Here is a 20,183-nt window from a genome sequence, read left to right on the forward strand (position 1 = left end):
CCTTTCACGCATCACTTGTGCGCAAAATGAAATTCTTGGTCGTCTTAGTCGCCCTCGCAGCCGCTGTGCTGGCCGAAGAGCCGATCTTCAAGGACTACCATCAGGAGATCGGTGTGTCCTTAGCAGCTAAGATCAAGGCTCGCGAAGAAGCCGCCGACTTCGACGGCTCCAGGATCACCGGGGGCAATGCTGCCGCCTTAGGATCTCACCCGCACTTGGTAAGTTGCCATTTTTTCGGTACGAGTATTTACTGTGTATTTATGGAAGAGTGTTGAGTCTTTTGGAGTTCGGGCTCCAGTACCTACCTAGATGATTTGGCGAAGTTACAAGTTTTTACACATACCAAGGACCTACCTAGACAAATAGAACAAATAGACTATACCTCAGGAAGGTATAGTCTATTTGTGTGTACTGAAATAAATCTATTGTCACACATTAAACCACATGGTCTTTATTTTTTTTTTCTTGAAAGTATATTTGAAAATTTATTTATAGTCAAAAGGACAAAATGAAATAACAGTTGGCTTATATTGAATTACTTTCATATTAACCATTCTCGATTTCATAAATGTACCATTGTTTAAAAAAAAGAAATCTTAATTGTTTGCCTGTCCGCTAAATAGTAGGTAGTGATAAAATAAAACTTGGGTAAAAGCTATTGGAAACGACGGCTTAATTTGTATTTTTATTTTCTGAATTTATTTGCTTTAATTTAGTGCTTCGGTAAATATGAATTTAACTTTGTAGGAGTATTAAAGAATAGATTTTGTTAAGGAATTACTATTTCTTGTTTAATTCATGTGCGTTAAATATCCTAGTTTATATATTGTCTAATATTTACTCAACAGTAAATAAAATCAAATACATACTCGTAATGTTATGTCCATGTCAGGTTAACCGAATCTGGTCACTTTTTTGTACATTTTCTTTTTATTGCGGTTGCCTATAAGAAATTTTTTTATATTTTTTGCATGCTTTCACCTAATTCCTCATGTTCCAGGGTGGTCTAGTCATCACACTCACCACCGGCCAGACCTCCGTCTGCGGCTCCTCCCTCCTCTCCAACACGCGCTCGGTCACCGCCGCCCACTGCTGGAGACACGGCAACAGCCAAGCTCGCCAGTTCGTCGTGGTCCTCGGCTCCCTGCGTCTCTTCTCCGGCGGTGTCCGCGTCACCACCTCCAACGTCGCTGTGCACGCTAACTACAACCAGAACAATTTGAACAACGACATTGCTATCATTACCCTTAGCTGGGTCACTTACACCAGTGAGTTTTATTTCATCAATTTTCTTTTAGATTTTGATTTCGCTGAGTGTAGTCTGTCGCAGTTTATTCGCACGCAGTGCTGACTACAACCACTCTGCAGCAATGAGAACTATAGGTTGTCGGCCGCAGTGGCAATGTATTCACTTTATATTATGAACAATTGTGAGCATTCTTAGTTAGTTTTGAAAACATTGGTTCGAATAGCATCTCTGTGTCAAGCAGCTCCTGCTTGTAACATAAAAGTTGGTACACGTTACTCCCGTTTAATATGATAGGCCCAAACAGTAATCTTACTAAACTATTTTCTTTTTTATATTCATTGCAACGTTTATTCCTTTTTCCAGACGTCATCCAGCCAATTGGACTCCCCACTAGCCAGACTAACAACCTCTTCGTTGGCACATGGGCTTGGGCTGCAGGATTTGGAGCCACTGGTGATAGTAAGTATATATTATCATTGGATAAAATCTAACAAACCAGGACCTGGTTTGTTTCTGGAGGAAAAGTCCCATGGAATTTTGCAAAAATCTCTAATTATCTCTATGGCAACATTTGGTTTATTTTAAGTTATAAGTTCCACATTCAGTTTTAAGATATTGTCTACCGACCTTTGGGCTGATTCCTTTCGAGACCTTCTCTCATCTTTGTGTTTTCAGTCGCATCTTTATTTGTCAATTGTTATTCTTCTCTTCACTTTAGTCACTTACATAAATAAAACGTTCGATGAATTTGTAATTTCTTTTTTTTTTTCTCAGACAGCCCTATCACCAACAACCAGTTCCTGAGCGAGGTCTCCCTGCAAGTGATCACCAACGCTGTGTGCGCCTCCACTTACGGCAACTCTGTGGTCGCCAGCTCCGTCATCTGCGTGAGCGGCCAGGGCCGCAGCACCTGCGGCGGGGACTCCGGCGGCCCCCTGTGGGTGTGGGTCGGCAACAATCGCAACCTGGTTAGTATTACGTCATTTGTTTACACTACTTATTCCATACTAGAGTATGCGGTCTCGTGAAGCTTCCATTAAATTTCGTCCCCGCGGGGATTTCTAGTAGTCTCTAGTGCACCCCTAGACTATATAAGGAACATTACTTGATACAAAATTTTACCCAGCCATTTGGCCTGTACGTTAATTTATCACTCAGTCAGCCCTTTTTAAATATATTACTCTTAGTAATGATTTCATTTAGATTATCTATCACAGTTCTGAATGCTTACTCATGGATGTCGTTGATAAAACGAGAGAAAGAAAGATCAAAAACCCTTTGATAGATAGATGATACTGATGATGGCTGGGTCTTGACTGTTTCTTCAGTAGTATTTTCTTACTCATCTATGAATAAGGCTATAGAATTATGGTGCCCTAATTCATTGTCACCTTCCAGATTGGTATCACCTCCTTCGGTCACGTGAGCGGCTGCCAGCGCAACTTCCCCGCCGGCTTCGTCAGAGTCACTTCCTTCATCTCCTGGATCCAGGCTCGTCTTTGAGACATCAATGGCTTCGATATTTGACAATGTCTGATGTAAACTTAATAAATAGTTATTTTGTAACTCAGTATTTAAATCACTGCATTTTATAAACTCCTCTTATTTTCACTTTCTGTATGTATGCGCTAATGTCCGAAATATGTGGATTGATTTTGTTCCTGTTTGAAATGCTGAAAAGAGGCTTTTATGAAGAAGGTTCATATCTTTCCGGGCGATGTGGGGGCGGGTTGCTAGTTCTATAAATAGACCATAGCTACGCCCATCGTAAAACAAAAAATCCTGTTAACTTTCGCTCCTTTAAGAGTTTTAAGAAACCCACATAATGCGAAATTTAAAATCGTTTGACCCAGCCGTTTAAGCTGTACATCACAATGTTGATGTTATAAAATGACTCACAAGTTACATTAAGAGTTGAAAAATTTCTACTCTAATGTTGCGTGTTTGAGCGTCGGTGGTCTAATCGAAAGGTAATGCGAGATTAGCGTTGCCAGGCGTCCGGATAAAGCCGGACATAGTTAGGCTTTTTGATCGCATGTCCGGCCAAAATAAACGGTGTACGTCTTGTCCGGCTTTTGTTAGGCTTTTTACATTTCGCAAACAAGCGAGAGCCGCCGCCGCGCCGCTGAGCTTGGCCGAGCGCAGGCGACGAGAGTCGACTACCGATAATATAGGCTGTCCGGCTTTTTTAGTCAAATGTCCGGCCAAACTGACTGGTCTGTCCGGCTATTAGGTATGGCGACCTGGCAACCCTATGCGAGATGGCATGGAGTTGGAGGCACAGGTTCAAATCCCACCTCGGCCTCGGCCACCAATGACTCTTATCTGAGTTATGTATCTAAGTACATTAATTATTAAATATCGATGTTCTTACGGTAAGGAAAACATGTGTAACTATGACCCAATACGAGTTGGTAACTGCCCAATCGATGCGATCTGACCAAAGCATTTGATTGCGTAGATCATAGAACTCTTCTGCTTAAGCTCGCTCATTACGGGTTCGACACTGCTGCCGTTGAACTAATTAAATCATATCTTAGTGATAGATAACAAACGGTAGATTTAAATAATACAAAATCGAAAGGAGCGACGGTAAAAACTGGGGTACCGCAAGGTTCCATTTTGGGACCTTTTCTCTTTCTGGTATATATCAACGACCTGCCTTGCATGATTGAGAAACAGACTGGCATCGTGTTGTTTGCAGATGAAACGTCACTAATTTTTAAAATGAACCGCCGTAACGAAATCTGTGATGATGTGAATAGCACTTTAGCCGCCATTTCTAACTGGTTTATAATCAACAACTTACTGTTAAATGCAAATAAGACCCAATGCATTAAGTTTACACTTCCCAATGTGCGGCAGGCAAATGTGGATATTAGTATAAGTACTAAAAGATTAAATTTTGTTGATAAGTAGTACTACTTTCTTAGGAATAACATTAGATTCTTCGGTCGGCCGGTTATTCGATTCGAGTCGATTCGGCCAAATTAAACGGTGTCCGTCTTGTTCGGCTTTTGTTAGGCTTTTTACATTCGCAAACAAGCGAGAGACGCCGCCGCGCCGCCGAGCGTGGCCGAGCGACGAGAGTCGACTACCGATAATATAGGCTGTCCGGCTTTTTTAGTCAAATGTCCGGCCAAACTGACTGGTCTGTCCGGCTATTAGGTATGGCGACCTGGCAACCCTATGCGAGATGGCATGGAGTTGGAGGCACGGGTTCAAATCCCACCTCGGCCTCGGCCACCAATTACTCTTTCTGAGTTATGTATCTAAGTACATTAATTATTAAATATCGATGCTCTTACGGTAAGGAAAACATGTGTAACTATGGTCCTATACAAGTTGGTAACTGCCCGATCCAAAAGGCGCACCCTAGGCTCTTCTCCAGAGAGGTCAGGATTCAAAAAAATTAAAAAAAAATATTCAAAAACGCACTGAATTTTAAAGCGCCTTCAAAAATATGTGGTCACAGTTTAACTTGTATGTATGTTTGTCCGCGATTACCTTGCGCTTCGCTGTACCGATTTTGAAAAATATTCTAGAAATTTAACCGATTTCATAAAATTTTGATATCGATTGGAGGCGGTTCACTTTTTACAAAAGTGAAAGTAAAATGTGTAGCTCTGTATACTCTAACTAAAGGATTCGTTGAAGCTTTAAATAACAGTTGGTCATTGTAATTCATATCAGCTGTTAGACTTAAAGCAAGCGATTATTATGTTCGTTTCGTAAGGAGCATGAAAAAATCCAAATTCATTGCCTTGAGTGGATTTTACGTACGTATATAAAATATTGGGCTAGCAACCTGTGGCTTAACGTGGCCTGTCAATCTTTGCGAGACTGTTGGTTTGTCTACCTCGCAAGTGAAATAGACATGATTATATGTATATCATCATCACTACATATAATAAAACAGTAAATATATAAAATCACGCCTTTTTCTCGGAGGGGTAGGCGGAGACTACATCTTTCCACTTGACACGATCTCTGCATACTTCCTTCGCTTCGTCCACATTAATAACTATCTTCATGCAGACTCTGCGATTTCGGGTATTCTTTACCTGACCCTTTTCCAGGACGTCCTTAATTTGATCAAGATACGTTCTTTTAGGCCTTCCAACTCCGACCTTTCCCTCCACACTCTCCTTGTATATCTGCTTAGTCCACCTGCTTTCGTTCATCCTCTCCACATGACCAAAACAAATTGAGTATATTTAAAAAAAAATAATTTATAACGTTATAAAAATTGTATTTAAATAAATACATTTGTACACGCTAATATCCGGAACTACTGAACGGATTTGTATATTTAATTGATTTTGGAATCTGATACAGCTGATAACAAACCATAACAACTCAGATAAACAATAGGAAATACCGAAATGATTAAGACTTCATTTCGGTATTTCCTATTGTTTATCTGAGATGTTCAACATAATAAGTATTTTCTATTAGCGTATAAAAATCGAAGATCTGGAACACCTGATCCGAATTATACAAAAGACTTTTTTACAAAAGTTGTTCAACATGATAAGAAATTGATAACATGATGACGTCTTATGAAAATGCTGCAGTGTAGTTTGTTCCGCCGTACACATGCGCTTTGGAAGCGGTAGTAGTTATAATTAGATTTAAGTTATGTGACGTCAATAAGTGATACCTTGTATCCAATTTTGAAAATAAATCTATTCTATTCTATTCTATTCTTAGCATTTTTAATTAAAATGAACATGGCAATCTCAGGCAAAGCTAACGAAAACATGAAATGTCAATAGTGAGCAGTCTTCTTTCTCCTCTATTCCTTGCTGCACGAATCGAGTAAGGTTGTTTGTATCAGACGAATCTTAAACCAGCCCAAAATTATACAGAAAAACGTACTACACCAGGTGCTTTTTTTTCGCTGATAATAATATAAGTTTATTGCTCACCATAATCAGCAAATCAGTCCAGGGATTGGGTTGATTTCTAAACAACTGAAGGAAAAACTGACTAATTCAGAATGTGGGAGCACGAGTGATGTGACACCAACGTCTAACAAATAAGTGGCATAGGTCCTGTACATCATAGATCATACCAGTTTAATAGGTCTACTCCAGCAAATGATTACCATATTATTTTATACTTTTTCATGCTAATAAAATAACAGACAAACAAACATCCATGCCTTTTTTTCAATAACATTAAATAGATACTTCAAATCGGATTAACGTAATTAACAATATCAGCTAATCGCCGGACTGTTTGGTATAAAAACTACCTATGTCTTCTTTCATACATCACTTGTGCAAAATGAAATTCTTGGTCGTCTTAGTCGCCCTCGCAGCCGCTGTGCTGGCCGAAGAGCCGATCTTCAAGGACTACCATCAGGAGATCGGTGTGTCCCTAGCAGCTAAGATCAAGGCTCGCGAAGAAGCCGCCGACTTCGACGGCTCCAGGATCACCGGGGGCAATGCTGCCGCCTTAGGATCTCACCCGCACTTGGTAAGTTGACTTTTTTAGCTATTTACTGTGTACTTATGGAAGAGTGTTGAGTCTTTTGGAGTTCGGGCACCTACCTAGGTGATTTGGCCAAGTTACAAGTTTTTACACATACCAACTGTCATATAACTCCTCCAAACCTCAGGAAGGTATAGTCTATTTCTTAAGGTACTGAAATAAATGTATTGTCACACATTGAACCACATGGTTTTTTTTTCGTTGAAAGTATATTTAAAATTAATTTATAGTCATGATAAAAAGGGCAAAATGAAATATCAGATGGCTTATATTGAATTAATTTTCATATTAACACGTTTGATGCTAAGCCAGGTCTTTCTGGGCTGGTCCTGATTTTTCCCCGGTGCAAAGGCTAAAGTCGTGTCTTCTCGCTCTGGGCGGGAGCTGTTACTTTAGTTGTACTCAAGGTACAAACAAAAGTTATATGCCGTAGCTTCATTTTAAGAATAGAACTCAACAGTCTATAAAAAATGTACCGTGTCTATTCGGCCTGGTCCGCAAGGAACGAATAGGAACCGAACGAAGCGCGGCTCGAAGCTCGCTCGGTAAGCATAGTGCTGTTACTGCTGTAAATTCTCGATAAACGTGTTTGGAGTGCGCACGCGTGTGTATACTGTGTAGTGAATACGTCTTTTTTGTGCGATGCTAGTTATAAGACGTCGTTTTTATTTAATACTTTGATTTTTTTCAATAAAAATTAGTAATTTGATTAGACCGTCACCACTCGCGCATAATACAAAAATGTTTATGAAAATCACACACAGTCAAGATGTTTTTAAAATCATATTGTTTTCTATGCGGTACTGGGCATGAAAGGCCTTGTGTTTGTTTTCCCCAAAATATAACCTTTGTCTTTGTTGGATCCCCAGGCTAAGCCAGAGGTAAATAGGTACATTCCTTAGCTACAACATAGTGCAAAAAAATCTCGTGTATCTTTTAATTCCGCAACTTTATTAAAAAAATTGACAGAAAGATGGTACCCGGTCTAATGGACCTGATTCGCACTAGAAAAGAATCCACTTCCTGGCCGAATCGACCTGGTATCGCATGGTACTTTTATACACGAAAACAGTCCCGCAGCTAGCGTGTTAACCATTCTGGATTTCATAAATGTATGTTTCAATAAAAAAAAGGAATCTGAATTGTTTGCCTGTCCGCTAAATAGTAGGTAGTAATAAAATAAAACTTGGATGAAACCTTTTCGAAACGTCGGTTTAATTTGTATTTTTATTTTCTGATGATATAAGAAATTATTTTTCGTTAACGCCGCCATTTTATATTTGTTGCATGTTTTCACCTAATTCCTCATCTTTCAGGGTGGTCTAGTCATCACACTTACCAATACCTTCACCTCCGTCTGCGGCTCCTCCCTCCTCTCCAACACGCGCGCCGTCACCGCCGCCCACTGCTGGAGACACGGCAACAGCCAAGCTCGCCAGTTCGTCGTGGTCCTCGGCTCCCTGCGTCTCTTCTCCGGCGGTGTCCGCGTCACCACCTCCAACGTCACTTTGCACGCTAACTACAACGAGACCAATTTGAACAACGACATTGCTATCATTACGCTCAGCTGGGTCACTTACACCAGTGAGTTTTATTTCATCAATTTTCTGAGGTTTAGATTTCGCTGAGATATTTCTGTCGTAGTTTATTCGCACGCAGTGCTGACTACAACCACTCTGCAACACTGAGAATTACAATAGGTTGTCGGCCGCAGTGGCAATGTGTTCACTTTATATTATGAACATTTGTGAGCATTCTTAGTTAGTCTTGAAAACATTAGTTCGAATATCATCTCTGTGTCAAGCAGCTCCTGCTTATAACATAAAAGTTGGTACACTTTACTCCCGTTTAACATGATAGGCCCAAACAGTAATCTTACTAAACTATTTTCTTTTTTATATTCATTGCAACGTTTATTCCTTTTTCCAGACGTCATCCAGCCAATTGGACTCCCCACTAGCCAGACTAATAACCTCTTTGTTGGCACATGGGCTTGGGCTGCAGGATTTGGGGCCACTGGTGATAGTAAGTATATATTATCATTGGATAAAATGTCTAACAAACTTCCTGGAGATAAAGTCCCATGGGACTCTACAAAAATCTCTAATTATCTCTATGGCAACATTTGGTTGTGTTTATTTTAACTTATAAGTTCCACATACAATTTGAAGACTTTAGTTAGACAATAAGTTGTACTTTTGCTAAAATATTGTCTACCAGTTGACCTTTGGGTTGTTTCCTTTCGAGACCTTCTCACATCTTTGTGTGTTTCCAGTCGCATCTTTATTAGTCAACTGTTATTCTTCTCTTCAATTAGTTCCCAGTCCCGGTTTGGAGTCAATTGGCTCGTTCCTACACCTACATAAATAAAACTTTCGACGAATTTTTAATTTCTTTTTTTTCAGACAGCCCCATCACCACCAACCAGTTCCTGAGCGAGGTCTCCCTGCAAGTGATCACCAACGCTGTGTGCGCCTCCACTTACGGCAACTCTGTGGTCGCCAGCTCCGTCATCTGCGTGAGCGGCCAGGGCCGCAGCACCTGCGGCGGGGACTCCGGCGGCCCCCTGTGGGTGTGGGTCGGCAGCGAGCGCAACCTGGTCAGTATTACGTCATTTGTTTACACTACTTATTCCATACTAGAGTATGCGGTTTCGAGAAGCTTCCATTAAATTTCGTCCCCGCGGGGATTTCGGGTAATACTTCCCTAGTATACCCCTAGACTATATTTGGACTGCGCGTTAATTTATCACTCAGTCAGCCCTTTTTAAATATATTACTCTTAGTAATGATTTCATCTAGATTATCTATCACAGTTCTGAGTGCTTACTCATGGATGTCGTTGATAAAATGAGAGAAAGAAAGATCAAAGACTCTTTGATAGATAGATGATACTGATGATGGCTGGGTTTTGACGGTTTCTTCAGTAGTATTTTCTTACTCATCTCCGCTATGAATAAGGCAATAGAATTATGGTGCCCTAATTCATTGTCACCTTCCAGATCGGTATCACCTCCTTCGGTCACGTGAGCGGCTGCCAGCGCAACTTCCCCGCCGGCTTCGTCAGAGTCACTTCCTTCATCTCCTGGATCCAGGCTCGTCTTTGAGACATCAATGGCTTCGATATATGACAATGTCGGATGTAAACTTAATAAATAGTTATTTTGTAACTCAGTATTTAAATCACTACATGTTATAAACTCCCCTTATTTTCACTTTCTGTATGTAGGGATAGGCTTACAAACTTGGGATTCTCTTTTAGGCGATGGGCTAGCAACCTGTAACTAGTTGAATCTCAATTCTATCGTTTAGCCAAATAGCTGAACGTGGCCATTCAGTCTCCCCTCAAGGGATATAGACATGACCATATGTATGTATGAATGTATTTATGTACGCGCTAATGTCGGAAATTTGTGGATTGATTTTGTTCCTGTTTGAAATTCTGAAAAGAGGCTTTTCTGAAGAAGGTTCATATCTTTCCGGGCGATGTCGGGGCTCCTTAAAAAGTATTAGGAAACCCAAATAATGCGAAATTTTAAATCGCTTGACCCAGCGGTTTAGGCTAATACATCACAATGTCGATGTTGTAAAATGACTTACAAGTTACATTAAGAGTTGAAAAATTTCAACTCTAATGTTGCGTTTTTGAGCGTCGGTGGTCTAATCGAAAGGTATTGTGTGCTGATACTAGAAAGGAGTTTATAATCTATATATAATGTCACTGAATGTTTTATCATTAATCAATCCTTGAATAAAAAGATGAACACTGCTCTGCATGTTTAATTATATCTAATAACTAGCTGTGCCCGCGACTTCGTCCGCGAGGAATAGTTATTTGGGGCATCATATTTATTTTTGCAAACATCCTCCTCGGCTTTATCAATTATAGTTGCTAATTGTTATGCGACTTGGCGACGACTTGGCCCACATCATTACCCGCGACCGAAGGGAGACCGTATATATGCGTTTAGGGTGAGAGGTTGTGCGTTTGTGTGTTTGTTTGTGCAAACCAATGTTAGCATATATCTCCAAAACTACTGGTCCGATTTTAATGCGGTTTTCACGGCGTATTAGAAAGAACGCTGGTTCGCCGTATTAAATGTTTCGCTGCAAATTGCTTATAACGACTATATCTTAAAACCTATTCGTCTGATTTATATACTGTAAATGGCAATTTTAGTCTACATGAAAAGCCGAAAGTAATAAACATATTTATTTGGATAAGGATTAATACTGAATTAAAGAAAATTGGTTTCAAAATAACTTATGTTTATAATGAAAAAATAATCTTAAAAAATGAACATAAAAGTGGTTATTGTAAGTAAACCTTAAGAGATAGATATATGCTCTCGCGGACTTTTTTGTGGCAAAAAATGAGTACTTCACATCTTTAGTACATTGTTTTACTATATCTTTGTTGGTTTGCGCAGCGTTCGCGTGGAAAGCTCGCAGATGGCAGACTCATTCAACTTTCACCTGCATTGTTGACGTTTCCCGTAGGAAATCCGGGATAAAATGTAGCCTATAGCCTTCCTCGATAAATAGACTATCTAACAGTGAAAGAATTATTTAAATTGGTTCAGAAGTTTCTGAGATTAGCGCGTTTAAACAAACAAAACAAACTCTTCAGCTTTATAATATTAAGTATACATAAATAGACTGTCTAACAGTGAAAGAATTATTCAAATCGGTTCAGTAGTTTCTGAGATTAGCGCATTTAAACAAACAAACAAACAAACTCTTCAGCTTTACAATATTAGTATAGATAGGGAAGAAGTGAATACAATTAACAAACTTCAAAAGTAATGCCAGATTAGCGTTGCCAGGCGTCTGGATAAAGCCGGACATAGTTAGGCTTTTTGATCGCATGTCCGGCCAAAATAAACGGTGTACGTCTTGTCCGGCTTTTGTTAGGCTTTTTACATTTCGCAAACAAGCGAGAGACGCCGCCGCGCCGCTGAGCTTGGCCGAGCGCAGGCGACGAGAGTCGACTACCGATAATATAGGCTGTCCGGCTTTTTTAGTCAAATGTCCGGCCAAACTGACTGGTCTGTTCGGCTATTAGGTATGGCGACCTGGCAACCCTATGCGAGATGGCATGGAGTTGGAGGCACAGGTTCAAATCCCACCTCGGCCTCGGCCACCAATGACTCTTATCTGAGTTATGTATCTAAGTACATTAATTATTACATATCGATGTTCTTACGGTAAGGAAAACATGTGTAACTATGGTCCAATACGAGTTGGTAACTGCCCAATCGATGCGATCTGGCCAAAGCATTTGATTGCGTAGATCATAGAACTCTTCTGCTCAAGCTCGCTCATTACGGGTTCGACACTGCTGCCGTTGAACTAATTAAATCATATCTTAGTGATAGATTACAGACGGTAGATTTAAATAATACAAAATCGAAAGGAGCGACGGTAAAAACTGGGGTACCGCAAGGTTCCATTTTGGGACCTTTTCTCTTTCTGGTATATATCAACGACCTGCCTTGCATGATTGAGAAACAGACTGGCATCGTGTTGTTTGCAGATGATACGTCACTAATATTTAAAATGAACCGCCGTAGCGAAATATGTGATGATGTGAATAGCACTTTAGCCGCCATTTCTAACTGGTTTACAATCAACAACTTACTGTTAAATGCAAATAAGACCCAATGCATTAAGTTTACACTTCCCAATATGCGGCAGGCAAATGTAGATATTAGTATAAGTAATAAAAGATTAGATTTTGTTGATAGTACTACTTTCTTAGGAATAACATTAGATTCAAATTTGAAATGGAATGCTCACATTTTAAAACTTTCTAAAAGGCTTAGTTCTGCAGCCTACGCTTTTCGTCGTATTAGGCATTTGACAGATGTGGCAACTGCTAAGTTAGTATATTTTAGTTATTTTCATAGTTTAATGTCTTATAGTCTACTGCTTTGGGGAGCAGCAGCAGACATACAAACTATTTTCATTCTACAAAAAAGGGCAATTCGAGCTATCTACGGCTTAAAACAAAGAGATTCACTTAGAGATTTTTTCAAAACCTTTAATATTTTAACATTGCCCTCACAATACATTTTCGATAACATTATGCATGTTAGGAAAAACTTAGTCGCTTTCAAAAAAGTAGGTGAATGTACTAGTAGATCACTGCGGAACAATTACAAGTTGTCGATCCCAGCGCATCGGCTGGCTAAGGTAGGGAAATCATTTCTGATTAATTGTATAAGATTTTATAATAAATTACCAAAAAGTGTTCTTGAAATAAATGATAGAAAATTCAAAAAGTACATTAAAGATGAGCTTTGTAGGAAAGCCTATTACAGCACGGAGGATTATATTAATGATAAACATGTGTGGCCCGAGCTTGACATAATGGCCTTTTAAATGCTTGTGCATTTTTGACATGATGTTGACATAATTTGTACAGTGTGTTTTATTTTATTTTATCTTTATTTATTTGACGAAATATCGAATTCGTATTGAAATAACTAGTTCTACATACATACATACATACATACATATGATCACGTCTATATCCCTTGCGGGGTAGACAGAGCCAACAGTCTTGAAAAGACTGAATGGCCACGTTCAGCTATTTGGCTTAATGATAGAACCGAGATTCAAATAGTGACAGGTTGCTAGCCCATCGCCTAAAAGAGGAATCCTAAGTTTATAAGCCTATCCCTTAGTCGCCTTTTACGACATCCATGGGAAAGAGATGGAGTGGTCCTATTCTTTTTTGTAATAGTGCCGGGAACCACACGGCACTATTCAGTTCTACATTCATTCATGTTTTTTAATGTAGACAATGTGTATTCGTCCATAATTTAGATTTAAGAGATCTATATTTGTACATTGACGTCCGATGAAAATGCTGCAGTGTAGTTTGTTCCGCCGCTTCTTCTACACATGCGCTTTGGAAGCGGTAGTAGTTATAATTAGATTTAAGTGATGTGACGTCAATAAGTGATACCTTGTATCCAATTTTGAAAATAAATCTATTCTATTCTATTCTATTCAAATTTGAAATGGCATGCTTACATTTTAAAACTTTCTAAAAGGCTTAGTTCTGCAGCATACGCTATTCGTTGTATTAGGCATTTGACGGATGTGGTAACTGCTAAGCTAGTATATTTTAGTTATTTTCATAGTTTAATGTCATATGGTCTACTGCTTTGGGGATCAGCAGCAGACATACAAACTATTTTCATTTTACAAAAAAGGGCAATTCGATCTATCAACGGTCTTAAACAAAGAGATTCGCTTAGAGATTTCTTCAAAAACCTAAATATTTTAACATTGCCCTCCCAATACATATTCGATAACATCATGCATGTTAGGAAAAACTTAGACTCTTTCAAAAAAGTAGGTGAATGTACTAGTAGATCACTGCAAAACAATTATAAGTTGTCGATCCCAGCACATCGGCTGGCTAAGGTAGGGAAATCATTTCTGATTAATAGTATAAGATTTTATAATAAATTAATAAAAAGTGTTCTTGAAATGAATGATAGCAAATTCAAAAAGTATATTAAAGTTGAGCTTTGTAGGAAAGCCTATTACAGCACGGAGGATTATATTAATGGTAAACATGTGTGGCCCGAGCTGGACATAATGGCCTCTAAAATGCTTGTGTATTTCTGACATAATTTGTACAGTATGTACATATTTTATTTTATCTTTATTTTTATTTTATTTGACGAAATATTCGTATTGACATAATCAGTTCTAATATAGGCTCCTCTCCAGAGAGGTCAGGATTAAACGCACTGAATTTTAAAGCGCCTTCAAAAATATGTGGTCACAGTTTAACTTGTATGTATGTTTGTCCGCGATTACCTTGCGCTTCGCTGTACCGATTTTGAAAAATATTCTAGAAATTTAACCGATTTCATAAAATTTGGATATCGATTGGAGGCGGTTCACTTTTTACAAAAGTGAAAGTGAAATGTGTAGCTCTGTATACTCTAACTAAAGGATTCGTTGAAGCTTTAAATAACAGTTGGTCATTGTAATTCATATCAGCTGTTAGACTTATATGATTAAAGCAAGCGACTATTATGTTCGTTTCGTAAGGGGCATGAAAAAATCCAAATTCATTGCCTTGAGTGGATTTTACGTACGTATATAAAATATTGGGCTAGCAACCTGTGGCTTAACGTGGCCTGTCAATCTTTGCGAGACTGTTGGTTTGTCTACCTCGCAAGTGAAATAGACATGATTATATTTATATCATCATCACTACATATAATAAAACAGTAAATATATAAAATCACGCTTTTTTCTAGGAGGGGTAGACGGAGACTACATCTTTCCACTTGACACGATCTCTGCATACTTCCTTCGCTTCGTCCACATTAATAACTATCTTCATGCAGACTCTGCGATTTCGGGTATTCTTTACCTGACCCTTTTCCAGGACGTCCTTAATTTGATCAAGATACGTTCTTTTAGGCCTTCCAACTCCGACCTTTCCCTTCACACTCTCCTTGTATATCTGCTTAGTCCACCTGCTTTCGTTCATCCTCTCCACATGACCAAAACAAATTGAGTATATTTAAAAAAAAAAAATTTATAACGATATAAAAATTGTATTTATTTGTACACGCTAATATCCGGAACTACTGAACGGATTTGTATATTTAATTAATTTTGGAATCTGATACAGCTGATAACGAACCATAACAACTCAGATAAAGAAATGAAGTCTTAATCATTTCGGTATTTCCTATTGTTCCCTTGTTGTACTCATATTATGCAAATAAAAGTTTGAATTTGAATATCTGAGATGTTCAACATAATAAGTATTTTCTATTAGCGTATAAAAATCGAAGATCTGGAACACCTGATCCGAATTATACAAAAGACTTTTATACAAAAGTTGTTCAACATGATAAGCATTTTTAATTAAAATGAACATGGCAATCTCAGGCAAAGCTAACGAAAACATGAAATGTCAATAGTGAGCAGTCTTCTTTCTCCTCTATTCCTTGCTGCACGAATCGAGTAAGGTTGTTTGTATCAGACGAATCTTAAACCAGCCCAAAATTATACAGAAAAACGTACTACTACACCAGGTGCTCTTTTTTCGCAGATAATAATATAATATGTTTATTGCTCACCATAATCAGCAAATCGGTCCAGGGATTGGGTTGATTTCTAAACAACTGAAGGAAAAACTGACTAATTCAGAATGTGGGAGCACGAGAGATGTGACACCAACGTCTAACAAATAAGTGGCATAGGTCCTGTACATCATAGATCATACCAGTTTAATAGGTCTACTCCAGCAAAAGATTACCATATTATTTTATACTTTTTCATGCTAATAAAATAACAGACAAACAAACATCCATGCCTTTTTTTCAATAACATTAAATAGATACTTCAAATCGGATTAACGTAATTAACAATATCAGCTAATCGCCGGACTGTTTGGTATAAAAACTACCTATGTCTTCTTTCATACATCACTTGTGCAAAATGAAATTCTTGGTCGTCTTAGTCGCCCTCGCAGCCGCTGTGCTGGCCGAAGAGCCGATCTTCAAGGACTACCATCAGGAGATCGGTGTGTCCTTAGCAGCTAAGATCAAGGCTCGCGAAGAAGCCGCTGACTTCGACGGCTCCAGGATCACCGGGGGCAATGCTTCCGTCTTAGGATCTCACCCGCACTTGGTAAGCAGACTTTTTTAGCTATTTACTGTGTATTTATGGAAGAGTGTTGAGTCTTTTGGAGTTCGGGCTCCTTACCTAGGTGATTTGACGAGTTACAAGTTTTTACACGGACCAACTGTCATATAACTCCTCTAAACCTTAGGAAGGTATAGTCTATTTCTTAAGGTACTGAAATAAATGTATCGTCACACAGTCTTTCTTTTATTTTTTCTTGAAAGTGTATTTTAAAATAATTTATAGTCATGATAAAAAGGACAAAATGAAATATCAGATGGCTTATATTGAATTAATTTTCATATTAACACGTTTGATGCTAAGCCAGGTCTTTATGCGCTGGTCCTGGTTTTTCCCCGGTGCGAAGGCTAAAGTCTGGGCGGGAGCTGTTACTTTAGTTGTACTCAAGGTACACAAGTTATATGCCGTAGCTTCATTTAAAGAATAGAACTCAACAGTCTATCAGTCAGGTTCGCAAGGAACGAATTTGAACCGAACGAAGTGCGGCGCCCGGAGCGCCTGGCCCGGTTAGCATAGTGCTGTTACTGCTGTAAATTCTCGATAAACGTGTTTGGAGTGCGCACGCGTGTGTATACTGTGTAGTGAATACGTCTTTTTTGTGCGATGCTAGTTGTAAGAGGGGTCGTTTTTATTTAATACTTTGATTTTTTCAATAAAAATTAGTAATTTGATTAGACCGTCACCACTCGCGCAATATACAAAAATGTTTATGAAAATCACACACAGTCAAGATGTTGTCAAATCTTATTGTTTTCTATGCGGTACTGGGCATGAAAGGCCTTGTATTTGTTTTCCCCAATATATAACCTTTGTCTTTGTTGGATCCCCAGGCTAAGCCAGAGGTAAATAGGTACATTCCTTAGCTACAACATAGTGCAAAAAAATCTCGTGTATCTTTTAATTCCGCAATTTTATTAAAAAATTTGACAGAAAGATGGTACCCGGTCTAATGGACCTGATTCGCACTAGAAAAGAATCCACTTCCTGGCCGAATCGACCTGGTATCGCATGGTACTTTTATACACGAAAACAGTCCCGCAGCTAGCGTGTTAACCATTCTGGATTTCATAAATATATGTTTCAATAAAAAAAATGGAATCTAAATTGTTTGCCTGTCCGCTAAATAGTAGGTAGTAATAAAATAAAATTTGAGTAAAACCTTTTCGAAACGACGGTTTAATTTGTATTTTTATTTTCTGATGATATAAGAAATTATTTTTCGTTAACGCATCCATTTAATATTTTTTGCATGCTTCACCTAATTCCTCATGTTCCAGGGTGGTCTAGTCATCACACTCACCACCGGCCAGACCTCCGTCTGCGGCTCCTCCCTCCTGTCCAACACGCGCGCCGTCACCGCCGCCCACTGCTGGAGACACGGCAACAGCCAAGCTCGCCAGTTCGTCGTGGTCCTCGGCTCCACCCTCCTCTTCTCCGGCGGTGTCCGCGTCACCACCTCCAACGTCACTTTGCACGCTAACTACAACGAGTATAATTTGAACAATGACATTGCTATCATTACGCTTAGCTGGGTCACTTACACCAGTGAGTTTTATTTCATAAATTTTCTGAGGTTTTGATTTCGCTGAGATATTTCTGTCGCAGTTTATTCGCACGCAGTGCTGACTACAACCACTCTGCAACAATGAGAATTACAATAGGTTCTCGGCCGCAGTGGCAATGTATTCACTTTATATTATGAACAATTGTGAGCATTTATAGTTAGTCTTGAAAACATTGGTTCTAATAGCAGCTCTGTGTCAAGCAGCTCCTGCTTGTAACATAAAAGTTGGAACACGTTACTCCTGTTTAATATGATAGGCCCAAACAGTAATCTTACTCAACTATTTTCTTTGTTATATTCATTGCAACCTTTATTCCTTTTTCCAGACGTCATCCAGCCAATTGGACTCCCCACTAGCCAGACTAACAACCTCTTCGTTGGCACATGGGCTTGGGCTGCAGGATTTGGGGCCACTGGTGATAGTAAGTATATATTATCATTGGATAAAATGTCTAACAAACTTCCTGGAGATAAAGTCCCATGGGACTCTACAAAAATCTCTAATTATCTCTATGGCAACATTTGGTTGTGTTTATTTTAACTTATAAGTTCCACATACAATTTCAAGACTTAGACAATAAGTTGTACTTTTGCTAAAATATTGTCTACCAGTTGACCTTTGGGTTGTTTCCTTTCGAGACCTTCTCTCATCTTTGTGTGTTTCCAGTCACATCTTTATTAGTCAACTGTTATTCTTCTCTTCAATTAGTTTCCAGTCCCAGTTTGGAGTCAATTGGCTCTTACCTACATAAATAAAACGTTCGACGAATTTTTAATTTCTTTTTTTTTCTCAGACAGCCCCATCACCACCAGCCAGTTCCTGAGCGAGGTCTCCCTGCAAGTGATCACCAACGCTGTGTGCGCCTCCACTTACAACAACTCTGTGGTCGTCAGCTCCGTCATCTGCGTGAGCGGCCAGGGCCGCAGCACCTGCGGCGGGGACTCCGGCGGCTCCCTGTGGGTGTGGGTCGGCAGCGAGCGCAACCTGGTTAGTATTACGTCATTTGTTTACACTACTTATTCCATACTAGAGTATGCGGCTTCGTGAAGCTCCCATTAAATTTCGTCCCCGCGGGGATTTCGGGTAATACTTCCCTAGTACACCCCTAGACTATATATTTGGACTGTGCGTTAATTTATCACTCAGTCAGCCCTTTTTAAATATATTACTCTTAGTAATGATTTCATCTAGATTATCTATCACAGTTTTGAGTGCTTACTCATGGATGTCGTTGATAAAACGAGAGAAAGAAAGATCAAAGACTCTTTGATAGATAGATGATACTGATGATGGCTGGGTCTTGACGGTTTCTTCAGTAGTATTTTCTTACTAATCTCCGCTATGAATAAGGCAATAGAATTATGGTGCCGTAATTCATTGTCACCTTCCAGATTGGTATCACCTCCTTCGGTCACGCGAGCGGCTGCCAGCGCAACTTCCCCGCCGGCTTCGTCAGAGTCACTTCCTTCATCTCCTGGATCCAGGCTCGTCTTTGAGACATCAATGGCTTCGATATATGACAATGTCTGATGTAAACTTAATAACTAGTTATTTTGTATCTCAGTAATTAAATCACTACATGTTATAAACTCCCCTTATTTTCACTTTCTGTATGTATGCGCTAATGTCCGAAATTAGTGGATTGATTTTGTTCCTGTTTGAAATGCTGAAATAGGCTTTTCTGAAGAAGGTTCATATCGGGCGGGTCGGTAGTTCTACAAATAGACCAAATCTCGGCAAAAAATATAAAAAAAATCCGTTAACTTTCGCTCCCGAAAGAATTTTAGGAAACCTAGAAAACTTAGATAACAGTTGTTGTAAAAAGATTCATAAGGTACAGTAAGAGTTGAAAAATTTCAACTCTCATGTTGCGTGTATGAGCGGTGGTCTTATCGAAAGGTAATGCGAGATTAGCGTTGCCAGGCGTCCGGATAAAGCCGGACATAGTATGGCTTTTTGATCGCATGTCCGGCCAAAATAAACGGTGTCCGTCTTGTCCGGGCTTTTGTTAGGCTTTTTAAATTTCAAGTTTGTAAGTTTGAATATTTCTTTGTACACGCTAATCTCCGGAACTTCTGAACGGATTTGAATGAAACTTTTTTTGTTGTATAGCTCTTATGCCTGGCAAACATATAGGGTAGGTATATTTGATTGATTTTGGAATCTGGTACAGCTGATAAC

The 20,183-nt window shown here is 39.2% G+C and overlaps 3 protein-coding genes across 3 annotated transcripts; all 3 read left to right on the forward strand.

Moving 5' to 3' along the window:
* On the forward strand, positions 1–2,815 carry LOC106139361 (collagenase). Its single transcript, XM_013340793.2, has 5 exons — positions 1–218; positions 1,001–1,268; positions 1,613–1,708; positions 2,024–2,217; positions 2,648–2,815. The coding sequence occupies exons 1-5, from the start codon at positions 27–29 to the stop codon at positions 2,750–2,752; spliced, it is 855 nt and encodes a 284-aa protein (XP_013196247.2). The 5' UTR covers positions 1–26; the 3' UTR covers positions 2,753–2,815.
* Positions 2,816–6,518: 3,703 nt separating this feature from the next.
* Positions 6,519–9,917, forward strand: LOC132903598 (collagenase-like). Its single transcript, XM_060952260.1, has 5 exons — positions 6,519–6,733; positions 8,065–8,332; positions 8,678–8,773; positions 9,154–9,347; positions 9,750–9,917. The coding sequence occupies exons 1-5, from the start codon at positions 6,542–6,544 to the stop codon at positions 9,852–9,854; spliced, it is 855 nt and encodes a 284-aa protein (XP_060808243.1). The 5' UTR covers positions 6,519–6,541; the 3' UTR covers positions 9,855–9,917.
* Positions 9,918–16,205: 6,288 nt separating this feature from the next.
* Positions 16,206–19,591, forward strand: LOC106139365 (collagenase-like). Its single transcript, XM_060952259.1, has 5 exons — positions 16,206–16,422; positions 17,715–17,982; positions 18,328–18,423; positions 18,796–18,989; positions 19,394–19,591. The coding sequence occupies exons 1-5, from the start codon at positions 16,231–16,233 to the stop codon at positions 19,496–19,498; spliced, it is 855 nt and encodes a 284-aa protein (XP_060808242.1). The 5' UTR covers positions 16,206–16,230; the 3' UTR covers positions 19,499–19,591.
* The last annotated feature ends 592 nt before the right edge of the window (positions 19,592–20,183 follow it).

The sequence above is a fragment of the Amyelois transitella genome, chromosome 28, assembly GCF_032362555.1.
Source record: "Amyelois transitella isolate CPQ chromosome 28, ilAmyTran1.1, whole genome shotgun sequence".
In the NCBI taxonomy this organism is placed as follows: Eukaryota; Metazoa; Arthropoda; class Insecta; order Lepidoptera; family Pyralidae; genus Amyelois; species Amyelois transitella.